Source organism: Camelina sativa, chromosome 7 (genome assembly GCF_030686135.1).
Source record: "Camelina sativa cultivar CO46 ecotype springtype chromosome 7, ASM3068613v1".
NCBI lineage: Eukaryota > Viridiplantae > Streptophyta > Magnoliopsida > Brassicales > Brassicaceae > Camelina > Camelina sativa.
In genome coordinates, this window is record NC_141886.1 from 5,186,651 (window position 1) to 5,214,642 (window position 27,992).

At 40.1% G+C, this 27,992-nt stretch overlaps 1 protein-coding gene and 5 pseudogenes across 7 annotated transcripts; 4 read left to right on the plus strand and 2 right to left on the minus strand.

The window, feature by feature from the left end:
- Positions 1-6,108: 6,108 nt before the first annotated feature.
- Positions 6,109-6,930, plus strand: LOC109125588 (mavicyanin pseudogene; annotated as a pseudogene).
- A 2,137-nt stretch (positions 6,931-9,067) lies between these two features.
- On the plus strand, positions 9,068-10,081 carry LOC147940887 (uncharacterized; annotated as a pseudogene).
- Positions 10,082-15,399: 5,318 nt separating this feature from the next.
- On the minus strand, positions 15,400-17,542 carry LOC147940888 (pentatricopeptide repeat-containing protein At2g38420, mitochondrial pseudogene; annotated as a pseudogene).
- A 229-nt stretch (positions 17,543-17,771) lies between these two features.
- On the minus strand, positions 17,772-19,877 carry LOC104700358 (uncharacterized; annotated as a pseudogene). Its single transcript, XR_015561009.1, has 2 exons — positions 19,802-19,877; positions 17,772-19,645 (listed from the first exon to the last, which is right to left on the minus strand). The product of XR_015561009.1 is annotated as an uncharacterized LOC104700358 (transcript).
- Positions 19,878-21,751: 1,874 nt separating this feature from the next.
- LOC104704323 (mavicyanin pseudogene) lies at positions 21,752-22,318 on the plus strand (annotated as a pseudogene).
- A 2,301-nt stretch (positions 22,319-24,619) lies between these two features.
- On the plus strand, positions 24,620-27,882 carry LOC104700359 (uncharacterized). Of its 6 annotated transcripts, none has more exons than XM_010415876.3 (5): positions 24,620-24,901; positions 25,787-25,909; positions 26,006-26,867; positions 27,131-27,318; positions 27,417-27,882. In XM_010415876.3, the coding sequence occupies exons 2-5, from the start codon at positions 25,823-25,825 to the stop codon at positions 27,588-27,590; spliced, it is 1,311 nt and encodes a 436-aa protein (XP_010414178.2). In that variant the 5' UTR covers positions 24,620-24,901; positions 25,787-25,822; the 3' UTR covers positions 27,591-27,882. The 6 variants fall into 6 exon arrangements, with proteins under 6 accessions (XP_010414178.2, XP_087314911.1, XP_010414179.2 ...); XM_087458785.1 differs by having other exon boundaries at positions 24,729-24,901; positions 27,420-27,882; XM_010415877.3 differs by having other exon boundaries at positions 24,781-25,109.
- Positions 27,883-27,992: the final 110 nt, after the last annotated feature.

Below are 27,992 nucleotides of genomic sequence, written 5' to 3' on the forward strand. Positions count from 1 at the left end.
CGACGCGCCCTCTGAGCCTCTCGTAGCTGCACACGCTGAAGCCGGACCTGCTGCAGACCAGCTGGTCACCAACACTGCCACTCTCTCACCTCCACCTTCCGCGACGACAACAGTCGAGGGCGCTACTCCGAACAACACAACCTCTACACCAGCGCCCGATACGCCATCAGAACCTCTTGTTGCCACACATGCCCAACATCTCCAAACCATGGCTCTAGTTTTCACTGACGGTGCCGCCCTCTCAGCTCCCTTGCTTGCTGGACGCAGAAACAACTTCGAATATCTGATGTAGACTATCATCGACAGTCTCGTTAGCCAGGACATGCGAACAGCCGAGCGACTTGACACACTCGCTACAACATAAAAAAGCTTACCTTAATCAAATCAACTGACTCCAACAATAGAGGAATAAGCACCGAGACACCATCGACTTTGGGAGCGCTCAGAGTGCCCATTCTACCTCCAGTAACAGCCATGGGTGATGTAGTAGGCCTCTCGTTAGCCACAGAAAGATCCATGAAACCACCACTTTTCACCAAACTCAAGAATGTCGTCAAAATCATGATCGTCGGTCAAACCCTTGTTGCTGAAACCAAAACTCCACTCTTCCCTAATATCAATATCTATACCGTCGAAAGCATCACCATGAGAAGTGCCGACCTCATGAGAGGTGTCGCCAAGCTCGCGACAACCAAAGCCGACATCACCGCTCAGCTCCACATCCTCTCGATCGATCTCAAAGCCAACCGGATCCAGATCGGCAGATTCTCGGTCGCTCCGCCCTCCGATTAACAAAGCATCACCACGGGCAGCCTCGCAAGAGATACCGATCTCACGAAATGTACCAATCTCACGAGAGGTGCCGATCTCACCAGCGTTCATGCCTTCACTCTCGAGCTCACCATTCCTTTGCCTATCTCACCTCCTGGTCGCAAAGCCGACCTTTACCTCGCTCCCAACCAAGCGAGAATCACACTCATTATACCGACCTCCCCTCTTGCTCCTATGAGCCATCTCCACCCAACGAACATCGAGACCAACCTCGAGAGCGGTCGCCGCCCAAGTCGAGATTGGGGACGACCTCATGATGGCCATCCTCGCCAACCTCAACCTCTCGATCTTGTTCCAAGGAAGATCCGCATGCAGCCTGCACCGACCCCCGTTGTAGAGTTCTCTCCCCCTCGTGGCCCTATGCCGACTTCAGATTTGTTTCTTATGATGCCGACCTCAAAGTCTGTGCGCGCGGGCTAAACCAGGGCGACCGCCAACCACCATCAGGTCATCTCGATCGATGGTCAACGGAATATCCTGCCGACCTACTATCGGCAAAGAAGCGACGAGCGGCGGCTAGGTTTTGTTCTTTGGAGAATATCCTGCTGACCTCTCTCGCTCATATCTCCCAATACGCCTCCAATATACTTGTATAGTCAACCTTGCCACCTCCAATTATGAGCCGACCTCGGAGTTCACCCTAACGGTTAGACAAGTGCCGACATGGATTAGAGATATGCCACCCACACAGGGACGACCTCTAGGGCACCGTACAACGCCACACTGACCTCCATTGGCCGACCCCCTCACCCATAGTGTCGATTTTGCCAACTCTGACGCACAACCGCTCACCCTCAAAGCAAACTGCCGGTTTCAGGAAGCAGGTGGCCGTCCCGGCCGAAGGACCGTGATCGGCCGGACCGGCTGAAAGATTAGCACCAATCGACGCAACACTAAGACCCAAAACAGCTGAACGAGGACCAGGATCCTCGGCCGGGACGACATCCATAGGACTCCCACCAAAACCACTGTCGTTATCTTCACTGAACTCGAGAATATCAGCAAAATTGTAGTCGTTGGCCAAACTATCGAAGTCTCCACACTCCGCTCCAATACCGACACTAACATCATCAAAAACATCTTTATAAGCCGCGAACTCTTCGGAAAAAGCACGCTGGATTCCCGCAAGAGTTTTACCACGCGTATACGTTAGAACTCGGGAGCTCGTCGAAGGACGACCTTCCTTTCTGTTCGAAATACCGACCTCGTCCGTACCCCCTCGCCGATCTCTCTCGCTTGGGGCCTTATCGCCTGACGATCGAAAACCGAGACCTCCACACATAAGATCAGCGTCGCCTTCATCAAAATCAGAACCAACCGCAATTCGGAGATCAGTCGCGCCAAGCTCGTCGCTGCCGAGCATGGATGTGCCGAGCACACTATTGTGCCGATCTCCCGTCTCCCTCTCATCGCTTGGCCGAACCCTGCGAGTGTCGCGAGTAATGTCGCGAGTAATGTCGATCTCGTCAAGGTCGGCGTCGAGCTCACAAATGCCGACCTCATCGATCCCAACCGGGTCACAAGTGACCCCACATCGCCGATCTCCCACATCGCCGATCTCGCACAAATGCCGACCTCGCCGATCTCCCACATCGATCCCAACCGGGTCACAAGTGACCCCACATCGCCAATCTCCCACGTCGCCGATCTCGCACAAATGCTGACCTCGTCGATCTTCCACATCGATCCCAACCGGGTCACAAGTGATCCCATTCGCAACATGGTCGTTGTGCCGCGTTCTTCGACCAACCTCACCGCCGACCTCTTGATTGACGAAACCTGAGAGTGGCGCCGAGCTCAGTTCGGCGAGATCGACCTCAACTCGATTGTCCGATCTCCGACGGCACAACCCTCTTCGGCGATCTCCCAGCTCCATCTCGCCGACCTCACCCAAACCAATTCGGTACCCTCTGATATCTTCAATATCGCGAGAAACGACCTCACTAGCTCTGATCTTCCCAACATTCATACTTGGCGATATGGCAAACAATTGACCTTTCAAACTTATCTATGTTGTCGACCTACCAAGCTCATCTCTACTACCTGCAAGCCGATCATCAATCCAACGACAAACCACCCACGTAGGAGTCGGGTTCACGCAAGAGCTCCCCAAACCTTCACAATTTCGGTTTTACGCAATGGTCTGTCCATAAACCCAACCCAAACAATGGCCTCGCAGCTGTACATCGACGACCAACTCGCAGCTCAACACCAAGGATCAACGGTGAGTTAAACATCATAATATCATTAGCAAAAAACAAAAAAAAAAAAAAAAAAAAAAAAACGCTCACTTACCGAGCTCATCAACTCTTCAAAAGAAGTCATTTACAAAAAAAAAATTACACTCGCAAGAGTACTCTTAGTCAAATAAGCTCTCTCGAACGAGTCCGTCTTAACGAGTGTCCAGCTTCTACATCGTCACCCTGGCCAGGTGTTCGATTAAAAACGAGTTCCACATGGATGCAGCGGTGAAATAATCCGCACAAAAAAAGCCGAGCCCAGTCTCGCATTCAGCTAGCAGGCGGTCAAGTTTGAATAAGCCAAGTTCTTACTTGCACACTCTTGCCGACCTCGGGGCACCCACAGGGTAAGCCGGACACCAGGGCCGCACCTAAAAGGTACGACGAGCTCATCTCAACTACCAACCTAAAACTTGGTATTCGAAACACGTAACAGGGTAAGCCGAGAGACGTCTCGCCCCGTAAAATATATCTCGAAACCAAGCAAAAAGCCGAGCAAGTCTCACACTAATTTGAGGGCGCCTGGACTAATAAGCCAAGCTCCGGCTTGCAAGTTCTTGCCAACCCCAAACACCAACAGGATAAGCCGGACACAAAAGCCACACCTAAAGGTATGGCGAGTCCGTCTCGCCTACCACTTTACTCCAGTAAAGCACAAAGCCTTGTTGCATATCAAACATACGCTCAAATGCATGTCGCCCTCATGCTCGACGCCCTCATAGTCGACTCACTCGCGCTTGCCACTCTCACGCACGACTCACTCACGCTTGCCACTATCATGCTCGACGCCCTCACAGTCAAACGCTCTCATGCTAACTCTCTCACGCTTGCCACTATCATGCTCGCAGCCCTCACAGTCGACGCTCTCACGCTCGACTCTCTCGTGCTTGTCGCCCTCATGCTCGACGCTCTCACACTCGAGTCTCTTGGCACCTACCTACAGCTTGGTGCCGACCTCCAGCTTGGCGCCAACCTACAGCTTGCTGCCTACCTCAAGCTTGATGCCAACCTCTACCTAGGTGCCTACCTCAATTTCGGTGCCGACCTCCAGTTTGGCGCCTACCTCAAGTTTGGTGCCGACCTCCAGTTTTGTGTCTACCTCCAGCTTGGACGTGGAATGCGAGCGTACATCATGAACACCCATCTTAGGAGTTGACCTTAGAGCTCGCCCCAATGGTAGGACAAGCGCCGACCTAGAATGAGGATTTTTCGAACTCCGGGGCATCGTGCAGCGTCCCGCCGACCTCAATCCGCCGATCTCGCAAGAACCAACCTCAGCACTCATCAATCCTTGTCCACCGACCTCTCTTCACCTCTCGACCCCGTTCGAAAACGATGATCTCACTCTCGCCGACCTCAGTCTCACTCTCGGTGGAAACCTCAATCTCACTCTCGGTGGCGATCTCAATCTTGACGACGACGATCTCAACCTCGACGACAATGATCTCCCTTTAAGCCGATCTCAATCTCACTCTCGGCGTCGAGCTCAGTCTCACTATCGGTGGCTACCTCAATCTCACTCGCCGATCTCAACCTCAACCTCGACGATGACGATCTCACTCTCGCCGACCTCAATCTCACTCTCGGCGCCGAACTCAATCTCACTCTCGGTGGCGACCTCAATCTCACTTTCTCGCTCGCCGACCTCAATCTCGGAGACCTCAAACTCATTCGCCGACCTCAATCTCAAGCTCGCCGACCTCAATCTCCGCATGCCGGTCTGGCTCAATTTCTTTGATCCTTGGTTACGAACTATGTGCGGCAACTCCGTCCTCAACCATTGCAGATCCATTATCAAGCACTACACTCTGTAAAAACGTGCTCAAGGCGCATAACATCTAGATGAGATCCACGCTCAACGCTCCACGCGCCAGGCGCCACGCTCCGCAAAGACGTGCTCAAGACACATAACATTCATACAAGCTTCGCGCTCCAGAACAACACACTCAACGCATACAACATCAGAACGAGCTCCGAGCTCAACAAAAACTATCGCTTTAACCATCACCACACAAAGTTAGATCTTCTTGAAGCAGTCTGGAACGCCTAACGCCGAGCAGGCATATGTTAAGACTCAAAGTACGCCCGCCGATCGCAGAAATATCTCGCTCGCCGGACTAAGGGGGGACTATTGTTGGATATGGGCTTTGCCCCATATGCCAACTCGGCCCAACAAAGACTTACCAGAGATAGAAGGAAATGGGCCAACCTCGGAGGACAATCTCGGGATTTCACACAGAAAACCCTAGAGTGCTCTAACTCTACATTCGCTTATAAATAGCTCGAGACATCTATTGGAGAAAGGATCCTGACCCGCAGACAATACCTACAGAGCAATACTTTGCATCGAAAACTGCTATTGTCTTTCGTATAATTCATTCTTGTTTTCAGTTCGTCACTTTAAGCTTGCTAGTTCGCTTGTGAACTAACAAGCTCTATCTCGACTCGTTTTAAGTGACGATCTCACGTTTTCCCCGATTAATAAAAGAACTTGCTTGCTCTTTCCCACAAAATCTTTATTTGTTTAAACTGTGTAATCCCCGGTACAAACAGTATCCATTTGAATTCAACCGATTCGAGTCGGGATGCCGAGCCTTTGATATCTTGAATCCAGTTGTAGACATCGAATCGTGCAGTATTGTACATCGTAATTCTTTTTGTTATGTTTTTAGTCATTCATTTCTTCGTTTTTTCAAAATACTTTTGTTAATAATATCAATGCTTTTATCTTTAATTTTGAACAAATTTTTTAAAATATATCTAAAACAAATTTATTGTTAAAAACAAAACTGTTGAAAAAACTAGAAAATTCATAGTAGAAACGGTCGTGGTATCCATATCGAATATGGAAAAAAAAAAAGGAAAAATATTACCTAAACAAAACATAATCAAATAGTCACTAGGAATTATCAAATTAATCTTCAAATCCCAACAGGGATAGGATTATCTCAACCAACCCCTCGGCTCTATATAAGAAACATGTAGACCCCTTCTCAATCTCTCACCAAACAAATTCATTACTTTCATTAATCATCTCTCTCAGATCTTGTTTCTCTCATTCCCAAGTTAAGAACCAAAAACATGATCATGGCTTTGACTAAGAAGAACGTAATTTTTACTTCTTTGTTGATTCTTGTAACTCTTTTTGGAGTTGCCATTGGAGGAACCGTTCACAAGGTCGGAGACTCGAAGGGATGGACGATGATAGATGTTGATTACGAGGCTTGGGCTTCATCAAGAACTTTTCAAGTCGGAGACTCTTTGGTCTTCTCATACAACAACAATTTCCACGACGTCACTGAAGTCACTTACAATGAATTTCAGCTGTGTGACTCGTCTAACCCGCTGACAAAATACCATACCGGAGCTGATACCATCATTCTAACCAAACCGGGACTCCAACAATTCATATGCGGGGTTCCTAGTCACTGCATGTTGGGACAGAAGCTTCAAATCCATGTATTGCCGGCCTCATTGGGTCCCGTGGCTGCTCCAGTTCCTGGACCAGTCCGATCACCAAGCTCTTCCTCGTCTCTTTCACCATCTCCGTTAGCTGATTCACCGGTCAATATATAATGCTCCACAGTATCAGATGGGACCATCACCAGCTAGCTCCACATAGCGCAGCTTCAGCTCTAATATTTTCTGGATCGGATCCAACTTGCTTCCTATGCTTTTCTTTATTCTTTTAGTTTGATAGATTCATACACGTTTTGATTGAGTTGTAGTTATTTTCCTTCTCTAGTGGTTTTGTTTATTCTTTTTGGTTGTACTTCTTATGTTTTGATTGAGTTGTAGGTTTTTTTTCTTCTCTAGTGTTTTTGTTTACTCACTATTATGGAATATTTTTCTTTTTTTCTTTCTTTTTCTTCTTATGCTCACATATACGTACTTCTTAATTCCTTATATTTTAGCAGCCGAAAAATTAGCCTGTTGAATTGGAGTCCATTAGTATGTATGAGGCATCGGAAAAGTAAAATTAGCCTGTTGAATTGGAGTCCATATATTAGTATATATAGTATGAGACATAAGTAAACTTAACCCTAAAATTAATTAGTAAATTTTCAAGGTCTTGTAGGAGTTTAGGTTAGCATCTATACTAATAAAAAGTAGGACTAAGGCTGTCCACCTAGGATTTTAAACAACCAATAGAAATTTGACATATCACTTATTAACATTTTATATGATTTCCAGAATTTTTTATATTAAAAATTATTTTAAACAACCTATCATGATTTGACATGTCATTTATTAAATTTTTAAATTTACAGAATTTTTTAGAAAAAGGAAAATTTTAAATTTATGGAAATCAAAGAACTAAACACAATATCCCACATCGGCTAGAAATTTTTTAGATAATGGTTCAGAACCAGTATAAATAAGATTAATATGCTTCCAACGACGAATGAGCAGGAAAACTTGATTTATCATGCATCCAAGTTTAAAAGTTTTATTTGGTTTGATCTGGTTTTTTATTTGATCAAATTAAAACTTTAAACAGTTTCAAAAAAATATTATAATATTTAAAAATTTTAAAAAGTTATTAAATATTATAAGTTTTAAATTTTAAAAGTTTAAAATATTATAAATATTGAAAATTTTTAGAAGGTTCAAATTTTATATTTCAAAACCTTTTAAAAGTTTAAAATATTCTAAATATTGATGCAAAACATAAATTATCTTATTTATCTACATTTGTGCTTTTTATTTTTTATGAGCTGTAAAATATATTTTTGTGTATGATTTTATAGATGAGTTGATATTCTTTCATTAATTTTTTATTTTTGGATCTAAGGAAGAAGGATTGACATCGCAAGACCTTAATTTGATGTTTGAATCAAATTTTGAGGTTTAAAGAAGAAAAATGGACGACAAACACACATGTTTTATTAGCTATACATAGGCATGACCAAGGTTACGATTGTCACGGTTAATGTTTATTAACCATCGGTTATGGTTAGAAATTTTTGTAACTTTAACCAAAACCGTTTAACAAACGGTTACGTTTAAATACGGTTACGGTTCAAGCGGTTACTGTTATATACGGTTACAATTATTTGATAATATGATATGATTGATATTATTTGATGATATAATATAATTGATATTATTTATTTATAATTAATATGTTCTTATAGTGTACTCATATTTCTATATATCATATGATTCATATTAAATAAATAATTATTAGTATATTTTATTATATTTTTAAAATATTATAAACCAAGTAAGGATTTTGGTTTGAAAAGTTTCTAAACGCGTGGATCTAAAACCAAATAAGTATATGGATAAAATTGTCAATAATTGGGTGCATGTGTTGACTATGATGGTAATCATGAATTTCATAAATTTTACGAGAAAAGAAATAATTTTGTTCTTGGAGTTTGATGGGTTAACAAGTTGTGTGGTAGTCTAAAAAAAAATTTTCACTGGAAGAATGTGAAGAAGTTGACGAGGAAGAAGAAGAAAAAGAGTATAACGAAGAACCAAACGGTAAAAGTTACGATGACAATTAACACAAAATTTGACAATGAAAATGACAAGAACGAATATGAAAAATAAGAAAACATTGAATAAAAAACACGAAAACATAGGTGGTAGTAATCAATTAAATATGAAAACGAGTTATATTCATGAATATAAAATTGTTTCGTTTTCTGGTGGTCAAAGAAAATGGTTTAGGATATGTGAGGTCATCAGTTTAATTGCCTCGCCTGGACATCAAGTTAAATTTATAATTTTTTTATCAGATTTGATTTTATAACACAACTGATTTTTATATTTTAAAAATTATGTATCTGAAATTTATTTATTTTCCTTAGTACTAATTTTAATTTTTTTTTTATGAGATAATATTTTATTACTTTAATCAATCATATATCATTTTTATCAAAATATATCAAATAAACCTACGCGTAGCCTGGGTTCAAAACCTAGTTTAACTAAAAGCCAATCATCATAAATATCACACACAAAGTCTTAAAGAGAAGGAAATAATGACGGCGATTGGGAACCCTAGTGGAGAGAGGGCTTTGGCGGTTGGCGATGAGGATGAGAGTATGGAGGATGATGGTCGGCCGCCGGAAGGGGAGCCAGATCGAGATTGCAAGTGGGTTGAGAGGGTTAAAGGTTGTAATGGGGGAGGGATTCCAGTGCCGGAGCAGGTTATGAATGATGAGTTTGTGAACTCGAGAGTGAGTTTGGAGTTTTCAAGTGGGGAAGATGGTGAGGCGGTGATTACCATGGGACAGGAATTGTTGGAGGCGATGAACGGGTTGTATCGCCAGTGTATGATTGTCAAGGTGTTGGGTCGGAATATCACGATTGCGGCAATGAATCATAAACTGAGGGATTTTTGGAAGCCGCAAGGGGGAATGACAGTGTTGGATCCACCGAGGCAATTTTTCTAGATTCGTTTTGATCTGGAGGAGGATTATCTAGGGGCAGTGACTGGTGGTCCATGGAGGGTGTTCGGGAGTATGTTAATGGTGCAGGCGTGGTCACCGACATTCAACCCCTTGCGTGATGACATTAATACGATGCCTGTGTGGGTTCGGATCTCGAATCTGCCTTTGAATCTTTACCACCGGGCGATCTTGGCAAGGATAGCAGAGGGGGTGGGGAAGCTAGTAAAGGTGGACTTAACAATGCTGCGGGTGGAGAGAGCACGTTTTGCTCGAGTGTGTGTCAAAGTGGATCTGCGAAAGCCGTTGAAAGGCACAGTGATGGTGAATGCTGAGAGGTACTTTGTCGCTTATGAAGGTTTTAACACTATTTGTTCTTTGTGTGGTGTATTTGGTCATCTGCGGAGTACTTGTCCTAGGCGAGTCTCAGGACAGATTGTTCTAGTACAAGAGAAGGGAGCTATCACAAACCCAGGCAGGGAGAGTCCGAGAAGGGATAATCCTGTGAGAGAGAGTCCTACCAGTGATGGTTTTACAGAGGTCAGAGGTACGGGAAGAAGAGGGGTTAGCCAGGATAGGGGGGTGGTGTTCGTTGCAGGAGGGTGAAGCGAGGCACTTACGCCTAAGACCGTTGAACAGCAGAGGGAGAAGGTCCAACAAATGGAGTCCAACAGTTTTAATGGTTTGGGACAAGACATGGAGTTGGAGGATGTGAGGAGTGCGGGGGGTGTCGGGGATGTGAATAAGGAGAATGAGAACACTTTGAATGTGTTAGACCCGGGAATAAGGGTATTTGGGAGGAAAGATATGTTCAGGGAGGGATAGGGGACCCCTTTTAAGGGGGTGAGTGGTGAGATGTCTGCTAAGATAGGGGAAGTAAAGGTGGTAAATATATGGGGTCAAAAGGGAGAGGAGTGAAGAGTAATACTCCCACTAGAGAGTTGGTGTTTGGGCCTGTACGGGGGACATGGGAGTGGTGTCTACAGGTAAAAGATTGAGAGTGGAGAGTGGTGATGTGGGGAGACAAGGTGGTGCTTTCACAAGTGAGAATATGATTGAAGGGGACTTAGGGAGTAAGGAACAGAGTGGCGGGGTTCCAGACAGAAGTGTGAGTTCTGTGGAGAATGTGGATCATATGAGTGAGCGGGGATCAAATGGTGTGGGTGGGGATCAATAGTGGTTCGCCCCGACTGTTCTAAGGTATTACCTGATAGTTCTCATGAATTATATGTTCTAGAATTGCCGGGGGGGGGGGGGGGGGGGCGAATAAACCCAATTTTAGGCGTTCATTGCGGTATATGATGAAGAAGTTTGATACGAATGTACTAGCCTTATTTGAGACTCATGCGGAGGGGGAGAGAGCAAGTCGGATTTGTCAGAGGTTGGGCTTTGAGAACTCTTTCAGAGTGGATGCAACAGGACAGAGTGGTGGTCTGTGGCTGCTGTGGAGGTCTAGTGTGGGGGAGTTGGAGGTTGTGGGATCGTCAAGTCAGGGTATTCATGCGAAAATAACAAAGGGGGGGGGAGGTGATACACTTGATTGCAGTGTATGCGGCACCTACAATGTCTCGTAGGAGTGAATTGTGGGAAGAGTTACGAGGTATAGTGGATGGGTTGGAGAAACCTGTGTTTATGGAAGGGGATTTCAATACTATCCTAAGAATTGATGAGATGACTGGCAGGAATGGGAGGCTGTCTGCAGACTCGTTAGCGTTTGGGGGCTGGATTAATGAGCTGTCTTTGATTGACTTGGGTTTCAAGGGTGGGAAATTTACATGGAAGAGAGGCAGGAATGAAAGTACGTTTGTTGCCAAACGACTGGATCGGGTTTTTTGTAGTCCGCATGCTCGGCTGAAATGGCCAGAAGCGGTGGTGTCTCATTTACCTTTTCTCTCGTCTGATCATACGCCGTTGTATGTACAATTGTGTCCTTTGCAGCGGTTGGTTCCACACCGGAGGCCATTTTGCTTTGAAGCTGTTTGGCTAAACCATGAGGGTTTTAAGGATTTGTTAGTGGCATATTGAGATCCGACTTTGTCCACACCTGAAGCTTTAGAGAGGTTGCGGTGGAAGCTGAGAAAGTGGAACCGGGAGGTTTTTGGAGATATCAATGCACGCAAGGAGAGCCTAGTGAAAGAAATAAAGGAAGTGCAAGACTTATTGGAGCTGGTGTAGACTGATGAGCTGCTGGCTAAGGAGGAGCAGTTGTTGAGTAATTTTGATGACACTCTCGCACAAGAGGAAACGTTATGGTATCAGAAATCAAGGGAAAAGTTCATTGCACTGGGAGAGAGGAACACTACATTCTTCCACACATCAACGATCATTCGCAGGAGAAGGAATAGGATTGATATGTTGCGGGACTCAGAGAATAGGTGGGTTACGGACAAAGCAGAGTTGGAGAATATGGCGCTCACTTACTATAAAAGACTTTATTCTCTGGAGGATGTTTGCGTGGTCCATGGTAGTCTGCCAATGCAGGGGTTTGAGAGGTTGTCAAGTGCTGAGTTAGCACATATGAATAGACAGTTTACGAAGCTGGAAGTTCTGGAGGCAATAAAGAGCATGGGAAGCTTTAAGGCTCCCGGACCTGACGGGTTTCAACCAGTCTTTTGTCAAAGGTGTTGGGATACTGTTGGGGAGTCTGTGACTCGATTTGTCCTGGAGTTCTTTGAGTCAGGGGTGCTCCCTCAGTCCACAAATGATGCTCTGCTGGTGCTGATAGCCAAGGTGGAGAAGCCGGATCGCATTACTCAGTTCAGGCCAGTGAGTCTTTGTAATGTGTTATTTAAAGTAATCACAAAAATGATGGTGAATCGGTTGAAAAGTGTAATATCAAAGCTTATTGGTCCTGCGCAGTCAAGCTTTATTCCAGGGAGACTGAGCATCGATAATATAGTGATAGCTCAGGAGGCGGTCCACTCAATGAGAAGAAAAAAGGGACGTAAAGGCTGGATGCTGCTTAAACTGGACTTTGAGAAGGCTTATGACCGTATAAGGTGGGACTACCTTCAGGAAACACTTGATGCTACCGGTTTACCTGAAAGTTGGATTAGTAGGATTATGGCAGGGGTGGAGGAACCAGCTATGCGGATCCTATGGAATGGTGAGAAGACAAATGAATTTACTCCGGCTAGAGGATTAAGACAGAGAGATCCTCTTTCACCCTATTTATTCGTTCTGTGCTTGGAGAGGCTTTATCACCAGATTGAAGCTTCGGTTGGAAGAAAAGAATGGAAACCAATTACGCTTTCTAGAGGGGGTCCGAAGTTGTCACATGGCTGCTTTGCCGATAACTTGATTCTTTTTGTTGAGGCATCAGTCGCACAGGTGAGGCTGATTCGTGGAGTGCTGGAATGATTTTGTATGGCATCGGGACAAAAAGTGAGTCTTGAGAAGTCTAAGATCTTTTTCTCTAATAATGTTTCTCGGGATTTGGAGAGGTTGATCACTGTAGAGAGTGGAATTAGCTCAACTAGGGAGCTTGGAAAGTATTTGGGGATGCCCATTCTACACAGGCGAATGAATAAGGACACATTTAGAGAAGTTTTGGAGAGAGTGTCCTCTAGATTGGCAGGGTGGAAAGGTAGATCTTTGACTTTGGCAGGGAGATTGACGCTTACAAAATCAGTGTTATGTTCGATCCCTGTGCATTCGATGAGTGCTATTCTCTTACCGGCTTCAACACTGGAGCGGTTGGATAAGATATCACGAGAATTCTTGTGGGGGAGTACGGGTGAGCAGAAGAAACAACATTTGTTGGCATGGAGTAAGGTTTGTACACCAAAGTCTGAAGGTGGTTTAGGCTTGCGGAAAGCTCGTGATATGAATAGGGCGTTACTGGCGAAGGTGGGATGGCGTTTATTGAATGATCAGACAAGCATCTGGGCAAAAGTGTTACGGAAAAAATATAAGGTGGGGGTGGTTCATGACAAGGACTGGTTGATCCCGAAGGGTTGTTGGTCTTCTACATGGAGAGCCATAGGGGTTGGACTGAGGGAGGTGGTGTCGCTTGGGTTAGGGTGGGTGCCTGGGAATGGGCACTTGATTCGGTTTTGGACAGATAGGTGGTTAGTAGACGAGCCTCTTGCTAGCCATACTATGGTGGCTTTACCTCCACTAGAGGACACACGGTTGGTTGTGAGTTATTGGTCAGAAACCTTGGGTTGGGATATGGTGGGACTGAGCCAATATCTACCGGAGTATATTTTACGGCATTTAAATGCGGTGGTGGTTACTACGCTTTTCGGGGGTCGTGATGAACTGTCCTGGATGGGTACTAGTGATGGGTCTTTTACAGTGCAGTCAGCGCATGCGCTTCTTACCCTTAATCCGGTGCCTCGACCCTATATGGGGCTTTTCTACAGGCGTCTTTGGGGACTGGTGGTTCCGGAGAGAGTCCATTTGTTCTTTTGGCGGGTAAGTCATCAGGTGCTGATGACAAATGGTGAGAGGGTGCGCCGGCACATTGGAGTTAATGCACTCTGTTCGGTGTGTAATAGAGCTGAGGAGTCGATTCTGCATGTCCTAAGGGACTGTCCGGCAATGGAAGGTATTTGGAGGCGACTGGTCCCTCAACGAAGACATAGTGAGTTTTTCTCTCAGTCTTTGTTCGAGTGGTTGTTTAAGAACATGGATCCGGGGAGGGATAACTGGTCAAGATTATTTTGTATGGCGGGATGGTGGGCGTGGAAGTGGCGGTGTAGTGATGTGTTTGGTGAGAGGTGGTTGTGTAGGGATCGGTTGAAATGGATTAGAGATATGGCTGATGAAGTTCGGAAAGCTCATTTGACGGTGCAGGGAGGGGGACAACAGGGTGCAAAGGTGGACAAGATGATCAAATGGGAGAAACCGAGAGAGGGTTGGGTTAAACTTATGACTAATGGGGCGTCTTGAGGAAATCCTGGTGCAGCGGCTGCAGGAGGTGTAATTAGGGATGTCAATGGCACATGGTTGCGAGGTTTTGCGCTACATATTGGGGTCTGATCCGCTCTCTTGGCAGAATTATGGGGTGTGTACTATGGGCTTCGGATTGCTTGGGAAAGTGGGAATCGTCGGGTGGAATTGGAATTGGATTCGAACTTGGTTGTTGGTTTTTTACAGTCAGAGATTTGCGCGGCTCATCCATTGGCTTTCTTGGTACGCTTGTGCCAAGGCATCTTCTCGAGAGACTGGTTAGTCCGGGTTCACCACGTGTATAGAGAGGCTAACCGTCTGTCAGACGGGTTAACTAACTATACGTATTCTTTACAGTTAGGTCTTCATTCTTTTGATTCATGTCCTGATGTAGTCTATTCGATTATGTTGGAGGATGCTGGTGGAATGACCATTTCTAGAGCTGTTCGTTTCTGATTTTTTGTAGTTTATTCTAATAAAAGCAAGGGGGACGTTGTTCCCCTTTTTCCTACCAAAAAAATAAATATCACACAAAAAACACAAAAGAATTATGTATTTTCGCAATAATTACTAAAATTGATCTTAGCATTTAGTCTTATTTTTTATTATTACATCTTTGTCTTTCTTTCTTTTCTTGTTAGCGTGTGTCAAGATTTATTAAACAGTGAAACAACTTTTTTTTTTTTTTTGCATTACTCTAATTAGTTAGATTTTGTATTCTTGTAAACAAGTGACCCCTTTTATAATATTTTTTTGGACTCTTAAAAAACACGTTTATGTTAAACGCTTCCTCCAAAAAACCTTGAGTAGAAAGAACATTGTCTACCTTAATAAATGCACTATAATCATAATATTATATGTGTAGCTGTTCCGGTCAACTCCATTCGTCTCCATCTCTTTCCATATAGTTTTAGCTCGAATCAGATCTCCAGCTTTAATCAACCCCTTTATCAATATACAATTGTATGTAACTACGTTAGGCTTAGAACCTAGCTTGTTCATTGAAGACATCATCTTTAAGACACATGTCAATACTTATGTTTAGTTACTAACTCAGTAGCACAATCTACCTCACCAATTCTATAGAGAGCATCGATCGATATCCCAAATGTAGATCCCTCTAACCTCACTCCCATTATACTAGCTTTCACCAAACTCTCAGGAACCAAGTCAAGACTCTCTCTCTCTCTCTCTTTTTCTCACAAGAAATAAGAGTAAAGCATTGAGCGTGTAAGCAGAAGGCACACACCTGAAATTAGGAATCTTGAAGAAAATATCGATCGCCTCTTAAAATTCTACCGGAGAAACCATAAGCAGCGATGACATCTCTGAAAATGGATTCGGGTGTATCGAACATATGCAATGTTTAAGATGTTTTTATAACACCACCATCCTCTGAATCTGCGATTAGACTGCTTCTTAATTAGCTCTTTGATAAGATTGTGAGTTACAGTTCTCACTATCTCATCGTCTGAACAGAGACGCAGATCTGAACCCTAACAAACACGCAGGTTTGTTACACACACGTTACACAATGATCACACAGGATCCTGTTTACAATACTAATGATCACACAGGATCCTGTTTACAATACTACTCTATCTCTATTTACACTCTACATTGTTCTCATTCTTCTTTTTAGCTCCTCACATGTGCCTCTCATGTGCTTATCAATACTCCTCCATTTGACGACAGCTTGTCCTCAAGCTGTGAAGGAGCAAATGGGATTGACACAGAAGCAAAGAAGACGATCATTCCTGCCAAGGCAAAGCTGTTGCACGCATAATCATCTTTTGTACCATAGTGACTCCGTGAAAGTGCAGGTCCGGACTTAGACGTCGCATTTGTGGCTCTGATTTTTATTGTTTGGGCAAAGTAGCACACAAGCAATTGCATCTCTTTAGAGGAGTCACTCTCCTTTTTAGCTAAATCTGACTCTTGTACTGAATCTTTTACCAAAACCACTTCATAATCAGATCCATAATTCTCCTTATTCTCCAACATCAAAGCTCTAGCTACAACCATCATCTCCGACAAATTACATGGTTTTTGTATAAGAACAAACTCCTGCATTTCCTGAATTAACCCATTGAGAAAAATCCCTTCTAATGTCTGGTCATCCAAGCCTGTCACTTGAGAAGACAAGTCTTCAAACCTCTGTACATAAGCAGATATAGTTCCTGTTTGTTTGATACGAAACAGACTTTAACCTGGTCCTATAATCTTCGATTTACCAAATTGATGCATCAATCTTGTTTTAAACTGACTCCAACTCTCAAACTGCCTCATATTCACTTCGAAATTGTACCAGCTCAAGGCTTCCCCTTTCAAGCTGACTGAAACTAAGGCTAGTTTCTCTGCATCATTGTACACACCCATGCGAAAGAAATGTTCAACACAGGCGATCCATCCGTACATTATGAATCCTTCAAACACTGGCATTTCCACGTTCTTAAGAAGATTCTCTCTAATACCATGCCCAATCTCACTAAGGCAAGGTTCCGGAGAAGAGAATTGTACCTGATGAACTCGAGCTGGTGATCTTGCATCTCTTGATTGACTTGAACCATCATCCTCATGGAGTGTCACTTGTTCTGGCCAATCTTTAATCTTTATCAATTGCTGATCTTGGACCTCGATCTTGGAATCCATGTGATCTTCGGACTCTCTAATCCTTGTTCCCAACTCTGACAACTGATCAGAAATCTCAACCGATGCTAGCTCTGCCGCTGAAGACTCCTTCACCGGTGTCAAAACTTGCTCCATCACCATCTTGATCTTGTTATTTCTCAGATTTGATAAAATCCCCAATTTCGTAACCCTTATCTTCCGCGATAACTTCGATCTCGATCACAAACGCACCATTTGATAAGATTGTAAGTTACAGTTCTCACTATCTCATCGTGTGAACAGAGACGCAGCTCTGAACCCTAACAAATACGCAGGTTTGTTACACACACTTTACACAATGATCACACAGGATCCTGTTTACAATACTACTCTATCTCTATTTATACTCTACATTGTTCTCATTCTTCTTTTTAGCTCCTCACATGTGCCTCTCATGTGCTTATCACTCTTCCATTGCGTATTTCTGCATGAGATTCTCGTTCCATTTTATTCTGAAGGACGAGAATTTGACATGCGGTGCCATGACGATGATCTTGCCATTTCAACTCGATAACGTGGAGTATTATAATTGGAAGAAGCCATGGAAGATAACAATTTCATGTAGCTTCAGAATCTTTGTTGTTGTTATATATTAAAAGCTCAAGTAGACTTTGATTATGATGATCAATGATGCCTCACAATCTTATATAATACGCTGCCTGCCTGCCTCATCAACATTGATCCATCTATAAATAATTATATGCAAGAAACAAACATTTACACATCCATGTCAAAGCTTAACATTTTAAACTTAAGTATAAAACATAAATTACACTTAAATATATAGAGGAATATATAAACACATTGGAATCAGTTAAAAAATCTTAGACCCACATCTCCGGGAGCATGCTATAAGATTGTCTCTCTTCAATATTTTTCCTTGACAAGGGTACTTGCAATTACCGCATAATGGTCTAGAAGCATAAGTTTTGCAAAGAACTTCAACCTCCTTCCCATTTACTTGGAAAAACTGACCAGGCTTCACATATGGGTCTTTACCTAATAAATTCAATATGAACAATAGTGCAACAGTCACTGCACCAATATAACACATTTGTATTTGTGTATTTTAAATTATGTTCACACACCTCGCACCACCAATCTTTCTCACATAACTTTTCTCCATATAAAATTTTGAGAAAATGTTTTTCATACTTATACCTTGCTTCATATGGTAAGGTAGCACAGTCCATACATACGATAAAACCACAGTTTATACAATTCATAAACCTTAACCCATATTCATCATATACAACATATCTTTTTGTGCATATGAGACACTTGAGTTTTTCTCTTGGATCTAAAGCTAAAAATAAGGGATGTTCATGACCTTTGTAATCAAACGGCTCAGAAATTGAAGCACACCGAATGTCAATGTCGAATTCGCATTCCCTTATCGTACATTGATAAATAAAACCACCTATACAACGATTACAAGCACTGCAAAAGAAGTAACCTTGACTATATCCAGACTCAATCTTTAATGCAAGTGGATGAGGATGTAACGCATGTTGAATAATGCGATGAGCTTTTGCGCATGTTTCATGGAGGACAAACACACACTCCATACAAGAATAGTAGCTACCTTTAAAGATAGGAAGGACACACGCTTGACAAAGCTTATTTTCATCATAATGTATGCTTACTTGGAGTTGGAGATGATGGTCATGAAGAAAATGAAGTATCACTCCTTCAGATATCCTCTCAAAAGACTCAACATCTTTTGTTGTATCATCTTCTTCTAGAACACCTTCGAGATCTCTTCCGTCCCAAACATGCTTCGCAAGAGCACATCTTGAATGGACAACATAATCACTACACTTATCACAAGTATACGCACCATAGTCACAGTCAATACTTTTACGACAAACTCCACAAGAACATTCTTCGAGCTGGACATAAGGAGTGTAGGATATATGATGGTGGTGACGTGATATCTTGATGATGTTTGGTGAATTCATACAATCCTTGTGAGCAACAAAGTTGCATTCGAGGCAAACATAGGTAAGACAAAACTTTCTCAATAAACCACAAACGTTGCAAGTTAATGAAGCTTGCCTAGGAAAAAGAGTGAGGGGATGGTCATGGCTTTTTGGTTGCTCTATGAGGAAAGGTATCGGCTTCATCGCACATACTGTATGCATTTTAGCTTTACATTTGGTACAATAATACATCAGCTTCGTTGTTTCTCTTCCACAACATAAACACCCAATATCACCAAGATAACGATATATAAAAAATGAAAGTTGGAGAGAATGTTCAGGATGGTAAGGTTGTTTGATTTTAGATGGAGATTGGATGCATTCTTTGTGAAATATTTTATCACATTCGACACATAAATAATAGTCTGTGCCAAAATTCGAATAACTGCATATGTCGCACCCACCATTAATATCAAATTCTTTATTGTTGCACCAAAACAACGGGAGTACCGAATGATCACTTCTTGTCGTAGAGACAACGTATTCGGGAGAAGAACTCACCGTGTAAATGGGAGAATTGAAGTATCCTTTCATTATTCGTGGAAAAGGGTGGTTCGTGACTGGCTGCTTCATCAGACGAAGTATCTGAAGAATGCACTTGAGAATCGCTCGCAACACTCATCTGAAAAACCACACACAACAAAGACAAAAAGTGATAAACTCCAACGCAAAGCAAAGTCACCAATTTTCTAAACCTAAATTAAAAAATAAAAATAAAAAAATAAATCAAAGGCACATGGAATTCAAAATGAAACTGCAGAGAAGCATGGAAGGATACGTTATATTTTTGTTCGGTTAAATCCACCGATTTCCCTGGTATTTTGGTTAAGATCTTTTAAATTTAATCGTTATACATAATATAAGATCATCTTTCTTCTATATATAAGCCATCATATCTTCTACTTTAAATTGTTATATCCTTCGAGTTCAGGTAGAAGCAAAGTAGATTTTTGTTCTTTTCTTATAGTCTGTTACTATGTTCGTTTCGCTCAAATAAAGAATAACTTTTCTTCCCATATGGTTTTTGTCACTAATTAAAATATTCCTGGTCACTGCAAGTCGGGGCAGAAGCTTCAAATCCACGTTTTACCGGCGGCCTCCTGGGTCCCGTGGCTGCTCCGGTTCCTGGACCTTCTCCGCCAGCCAATGCTCTACAATATCAGCATCAGATGACTCTAGGCTCCATCAGCTCTTCAAAGTGGTGCCTCAAAGTCAGCTTCTTGGATCGACTTCAGCTTGTTGGCATCTTAGCATTCTATTCTTGTCTTTTATTATTACATCTTTGTTATTTTTTTGGATGCACCTCTAATATTGTTTTGATAGGATCCAACTTGCTTCCTATTCTTTTAGTTCGACAGATTACACGTTTTGATTGAGTTGTAGTTATTTTCTTTCTTTAGTGGTTTTGTTTATTCTTTTGGTCTTCTTACGTTTTGATTGAGTTGTAGGGTTTTTTTTTCTTCTCTAGTGTTTTTGTTTACTCCAACATAACTAATGGAATATATTTCTTTTTCTTCTTAAGCTCTCACAAATACGTACTTCTTAATTTCTTATATTTTAGCAGCCGGAGTCCATTAGTATATACTATAGTATGAGACATCTGAAAAGTAAATTAATTAGTAAATTTTCAAGGTCTTGTAGGAGTATAGTTAAAACAAGCATTAAATTCACAGATTTGACTAGCTAATTCACAAATTGTTCTTCATCTAAATTTTCCGGACATTTTATCAAACGTTTTGTGGTATGAAACTATAAGATCGAGAATTATTAGCTAGATTTCGTAGTATATTTCATCTAAAGTCAAGTTTTTTTTTTGTTAAAGGATTTTCTTAAAATTAAAAATAAGTTTACAAAAAGGAGCCTAGATGACCCCACTCATCTATTACGAATTTACGATACAGAAAAAGGGGGAAAAAAGGGGTATCTAAAGTCAAGTTTTATTACTAATATATAGTACGAAAACCCTAGATGAAGAGATTAAGATCCATAAATCGGCAGGCACATGCACAAACACTTTCTAAATAGGACACTTGATATCAAAATGCTTCTTTTGCGTATCCATTTTTTATTTAAATGTTTTTTCAGTTATACATTTTCAACCATGCAACGTTCATGAATTTTATGATGATCCTCAAAATCATAATGATAGTCTTTATATAAGGAAACTAGGTTAAACATATGTAACCAATAGCTTCATGATTATAAGAATAAATACAAATCCTTCCCATGATCCCATCACCTAAGTCTATAACATTAGGTGTCATCAAAGATATGTTATGTAGATTTTGTATACATCATAATTATTTTTGTTATGTTTTTAGTCATTCATTTTTTTATTTTATTTATAATTCTTTTGTTAATAATATCAATGCTTTTATTTTTAATTCTATACAAATTTTTAAAAATATATCTAAAACCAAATTATTGTTAAAACAAAACTGCTGAAAAAATAGGGAATTCATAATAGAGACGTCATGGTATTAATCTCGAATATGGAAAAAGGGAAAGATATTACCTAAACAAAACATAATCAAATAGTCACTAGGAATTATCCAAATTAATCCTCAAATCCCAACTGGGATAGGATTATCTTAACCGAGCCCTCGGCTCTATATAAGAATTTGTATCCTCCTTCTCAACTTCTCACCAAACAAATTCATTACTTCCTTTAATCATCTCTCTCAGACTTGTTTCTCTCATTCCCAAATTAAGAACAAAAAACACGATCATGGCTTTGACTAAGAAGAACATGTTTTTTACTTCTTTGTTGATTCTTGTAACTCTTTTTGGAATTACCGTTGGAGGAACCGTTCACAAGGTCGGAGACTCAAAGGGATGGACGATGATAGAAGTTGATTACGAGTCTTGGGCTTCATCAAGAACTTTTCAAGTCGGAGACTCTTTGGTCTTCTCATACAACAACAATTTCCACGACGTCACTGAAGTCACTCACAATGATTTTCAGCTGTGTGAATCGTCTAAACCACTTGTGACATACAATACTGGGTCCGACTCAATCATTCTAACTAAACCGGGAGTCCAACAGTTCATATGCGGAGTTCCTGGTCACTGCAAGTCGGGGCAGAAGCTTCAAATCCATGTCTTGCCAGCCTATTTGGGTCACGTCGCTGCTCCAGTTCCTGGACCTGTCCGATCACCAAGCTCTTCCTCGTCTCCTTCACCAGCCAACGCTCCACAGCAGCATCAGATGGCTCCATCACCTCTTCAAAGCGGTGCCTCAAAGTCGGCTTCTTGGATCGGCTTCAGCTTGTTGGCATTGATCTTAGCATTCTAGTCTTGTCTTTTATTGTTACACTTTTTAATTTGTTTTTGTATTAGCGAGTGAAGGTTCGTTGTTAACCACTGAAACAACAACATACATTCCTTTTTCTTTTTTCTTCTTTGCATTACTTTATTTAATTAGGTTTTGCTATCTTGTAATTAGAATTTAGCTTATTCATTAATTCAAATCTTATTTTTCAAAAAGAATTTAGTATCACCACCATACTATGAGACATCGGAAAAGTAAAATTAATTAGTAAATTTTCAAGGTCTTGTAGCATTCAATTAAACGACAATCTTCATAAATATCACACAGAAACAAAAGAATTCTGTATTTTCGCAAAAATTACTAAAACTAGGATAGATAGTATACGCGCTAAGCTGCAAGGCTGATTTTTTTATTTTTCTTACTATTTTATTGTGTTTTTATAATGTTATTTGTAAATTTTTCTTAATTTATTTGGAACTTGTTGGTATGCGGACTATTTTTAATAATTAATTGTAGTTCAAGATAAATAAGATTGAGCATTTAAAAGTCTTGTAAAATAGGAATTTAGTATTCTGATTTTGCTCAAATTTTATGGTATATTTTATGCATTTTAATATTTATAACGTAATCACTTGAATGACATCCTTTTAGCAAAAACACAAGATTATGAATTTTTTTTTTGTGTCTTCTTTTAGTGAAAATTTATTATACGTTAACAAAACAACAAAAGTCTTATTTTATTATTCTAAACAATTTTTAAAGTCTGATCCATCAAGAAAACCAAAATATCATGCTTTTTTTTTAACGAAAAACCAAAATATCATGCAATCAACTAAGTTTCGTCACGAATTAATTATTTTTATTATCATTATAGTTAATAGTTAACATTGTAAATAACTGAATTAATTTATATTTATCTTTATAAAGATTTAAATAAATTCTTAGCTTAATTTTACCTTATAAAATATATATATATATATATATATATATATATTATGTTCATTTGAGTTATTTGTTTTGTATAGAGATATTTGAAAAAAATGATTTTATTTCCGTAAAAATCATATTGATAACATAATAACTGGAAAATTGATTATATAAACAACCAAATAAGTTTAAAGACAAAAATATGTTATAACAAAAATGATTATGTTGTCCAAAGAAAACACCTTATTCTTCCAGAAAATTTTACTTTTACTTCAAATTTGTATTCTTTATCGAAGATATTTATGGTGATTCAGCAAATTACTTTGAGAGGATTCAGATTATGCCAAACAACTCTTTTAATTACCATATCTTTAGAAATCTTTTTTCATAGCTATAAATTTACTTGATGAGCCGTAAATCTCACTCCAAAATTTACATATGTGCTAGACAGTAAAATAGAAGCTACTATATGACTAACACAACACACTTCTTTATTTAAGCTTTGACCAATCATGCGACCCATTAACACTTCTCATTACCAAAACACTTGAAGTCCAACTTTCCTAGTCTTGTTCCTTTCTCCTTTTTGTTGACCTTCTTTGTCCACAACGCGTCTTCTTCTTTGTTCTGCTTTGTTTCATCTCAATGAAGGTTTCTCCTTGCAGGTTTAAATTGAGGACTCAATTCCAACACTTTGTCTATATCAATCGTACACAACTTAAAAGTTTAAGCACTCAGATTACTAATGGGCCAATTTTAAGAACCAGTACAGAATTATAAGTGGGCCAATTTTACTGGGCCCAAGTAAAATACAATTTTATCAGTTACAAACTCATCGGCTTGTAATATAAATCACGAAAATATTTATCCAACTACGATGAAACCTTTTTAAAATATCAAAGATTAAGAATCACTGGGCGTTAATGGTTATAGCTGTTGGGGACAAATTCATTGGTGATTTAGACCGATTTTTTTTACCAATCATCAAATATAATCTACAATGATGCATCCGAAAAAAAAAAAAACACAAAATTGTAAGGGACTAATTACAAACTAATTTTACATACAAATAGAGTTGGGCCGATTTGTTGTCTCCACACTAAAAACAGAATAGTCTAATCCGGAAATAAATTTATCCACCTCAACCGCTGTAACAATTTATACCCATTATTCTTTTGATTAATAAATCGTTAAATATCTTCTAAATTAATCCTACATCATCATAGATCTCGAAGGAAAAAAAAAAAAATCGAACCCAAAAGAAATCTAACGAAACTTGTGTGATTTGATTACAAACATGAGAATCCAAAAGTGGAATACAATCATCAAGAATCAAATCCACTAGCTTGCCACGTGTCGAAATTGAAAAAGCAGATATTCACACTTTCCCATATAACCAAAAAGAAAAGTTGGTAAAATTAATAATTGTCAACGCAAACTCCGTGGGTGGGTCTCTCGAACCGGACGGGTCAAACAAACCCGAACCCGGATTTGTTTTTTCTTTCCTGTAAAAAAAAAAAAAACACAACAAAAGAAGAGAAAAGAGCAGAGCTTCTTTAAAAGTTATGTTATTTTTAATTTGGTTTTTGATTTGTTTGCTTCATCGTAATAACTTACTCTCTCTCACGAAAACTCAAACTCAAACTCTCTCTCTATCAATCGAGTGAACGTTGCTTTGAGGTTAATGATCCCGTCTCCTCTTCTTTTTCTTCTCTGTTTTCTAATTCTAAAGTTTATTCCTTTTTTTTTTTCTCTCTCAATTTCTGATTGATTGCAAAAGAGGCTTTCCTGGGTTTTAGGGTTTTTGTTCTTCTTACACTTGATCACGTTTTTTTTGCCCCGAGTCTGTGAAATTCCTCTTTTCCCACGTTTTGGGTTTCGAGGTTTTGTAAGTTTGCTTCTCTCTCTTCGAAAATTCGTTGATTTTTATGATAAAAGTTTGTTCCTTTTTTTTTTTTTTTTTCCAGATTATTTTGTTGTTAGCAAGTCTATCAGAAGCTTAAATCTTTCAATTTTAAGTTTTTGGGTTTCGAAGTTTTTATTTTAAGAAGCAATCAGCTGTTAAGTATAAGAATCAATTCGTTTCCTTTTGGTATATTTTTTTTTTCTTTCTTTCTAATTTTGTCTCTCTGTAGATAACATTTAGTTTTGTCCGATGATGATCGTTGATTGTTTTTCACATGGTTAAGTTTGGTGTTGACAATTTCTGTTTTCAATAGAAGAAAGAACATAGTGATACAGAGACATAGCTTATATCTGCAGTCAAAAGATCTTATCTGATAAGGATATGTTAATATTATATCTCTTCTTCAGGAACTTGTTTTGGTTAAGAGAGTTAGCGTCTAAAAGGCTCCTAGGATTTGAGGTTTTGCTTAGAAGTTGCATTAGCCATCTTCTCTTGGATAATCTTTTTGGAATAACGGCTAAGCAACTGTGTCTTTTGCTATGAGCTTCTATTGCACTCTTGTTTCTTTAATTAAAAGAGTTGATGTTGTGTGTACGTTTACCGCATATGTTTAATCTCTCTCTCTGAATTTTCATTTTCTTTGTTGTTGGCATTGACAGAAGGAACACAAGAACGTTGTTGGATTCGGAGGAGTTATGGATTTCAAAGGTATAAAATGGGTTGGGAATGTGTACCAGAAGTTTGAAGCAATGTGCTTAGAGGTTGAAGAAATCATTGTGCAGGTGAATGCTTTGTTGGTGTAAGAACTTTGTAATTGTACCATGTCGATTTGTATCTTTTGTTTTTAACTCTTGGTTTGCTTCTTTTATGATTTTTAGGATACTGCAAAATACGTTGAGAACCAAGTTCATACGGTTGGTAATAGTGTCAAGAAGTTCTGTTCAGATGTGGTTCAAGACTTGCTTCCTGATGATGATGACTCTGTAGGTTCAGGAAAACCTTTACCTGTTTCTATGTTAAATGAATACGCTCCTGTTTGTTCCTTCAAAAAGAAAAGAGAAAGCGTGAACCGAAAAGCCAGAGATGTGAAGCAAGATGAAGAAGTAACTGAGGGGAAGAAGGATGGATGTGCAATGCAATTACGTGGTCTTGATGCAGATGATTATGATATATGTACGTCTCCGAGGCAGTATAGTTATGGTGGTCCTTATAGAAGAGGAAGAGTTGGCCGCAAACAGATCTTTAAAAAAGAGGAGCCTTTTCAAGTTACCAGGCCTATTGTCCAATCAAAGGTTCATAGTGCTTGTGTCAAAGATGATGTCGGGACTGTAAACTCAAGTAGTTTATCAATGGTTCATAGTGCTCGTGTTAAAGATGATGTTGGAACTGTCAACTCAAGAAGTTTATCAATGGTTCACAGTGCTCGTGTGAAAGATAATGTTGGAACTGTAAACTCAAGTAGTTTTTCAATGGTTCATAGTATCAAAGATGACGTCAAAACTGTAAGGCCAAGTGATACTCCTTCAGGTCAAGTAGAAAGACTCATCTCTAAAAAGGAAGGTCAGAAAGAGAATAAACCCGAAAATCAAAACAGTCTGACAGCGATTAATTCTGTTAGAAGTAAAGATTCAGAGATTAGAACTGAGATTGAACATGGTCTTACGGTTGTTAATTCTGTTAGAAGTCAAGATTCAGAGATTCAACCATCTGTTGCTACTGGCTTACCTGCAGGATCTGATGGTAACATTTCGGCTCTTTTTTTAAAAATTTCTCTCTTTCTCAATCGTTTCTTTTGAAACTATGGATCCTTAAGTTGGATCCCGGTACGCAATCATATCGTGTACCACATCCCATAGGTTCTATATCATTTGGATTACTTTAGTGATCATGTGACTCCATATCGTTGTCTGCTGCTTGCATTGGGAATGGAATTCAAAAGGAAGAAACTGGCTCATGATACTAAAGCAGTTCACTTAATCTTGGTTTTGGTTTCTTGTTTTCAGATTGCAAAAAGGAAACCAATGAGGATTCAATGGAAACAAGTTCAAGTTCTGTCTCAGAGCACAAGTCCAACATTCTGCAACATCTTATTGGAGGATCAGTTGAAGAAAGCTGTATACTTGTGGACAGAGACGAATTCCAATGTGTATTTCCTGACAAGATGGAGAATGACAAAAACAAACCATACAAGGTTTGTTTCTCTCTTATCTCTTTTCTTTAGTTTTCATGTTTGCATTTATCATCACACAGAAAGTAACACTGCCTTATAACATAAAACTGATCCCACAGAAGATAAGAGACGCTATATCTTCAAGAATGAAACAAAACAGAGAAAAAGAATACAAGCGACTTGCACGCCAATGGTACGCTGAAGATGTTGAGAATGGGAGAGAATGTGGCGATAATCCGAAACCGGTAGATGAAAACCGATCATCAGAAGAATCTGAATGGGAGCTTCTGTAAAATGTTTAATGGTTACGCAGAGGATATAGCTCTACTACTCTCTCACTCTCTCTCTCTCTCTCTCTCTCTAAAAGAATGTATTAAGCAAAACATAAGAAGCAGCTTAAAAGGCTTCCTCTGCTGGCTCTGGTTACATAATTTAATAAGGCTCCTAATATATTTACCAAAATTTTATTTATAATTTCAAGTAAAAATGTTTTTTTACAAAACTGTCTGCATCTGTAGATATTTGTGGGAGAAAAAAAGTCTTTCCCTTGGTGGTTGTGTAATAATTATTTTCTTGTTTCGTCTATTTTACATTTCCAATTTGTTCCAAAATCAGGACCACTCCACATCATTTCCTTTGTTTTTTTAAGTGGTGTTTTGATTTTATTTTAATTTCACAATGTTTGCAACAATTTG

What these genes read in the sequence shown, in the direction of transcription:
- LOC104700359 (XM_010415876.3), top strand. Translation starts at nt 25,823, where the DNA reads ATGGATTTCAAAGGTATAAAATGGGTTGGGAATGTGTACCAGAAGTTT. An exon ending in CTTACCTGCAGGATCTGATG is followed by an intron (nt 26,868 to 27,130) that starts GTAACATTTCGG and finishes TCTTGTTTTCAG; the next exon opens with ATTGCAAAAAGGAAACCAAT. An exon ending in ACAAAAACAAACCATACAAG is followed by an intron (nt 27,319 to 27,416) that starts GTTTGTTTCTCT and finishes CTGATCCCACAG; the next exon opens with AAGATAAGAGACGCTATATC.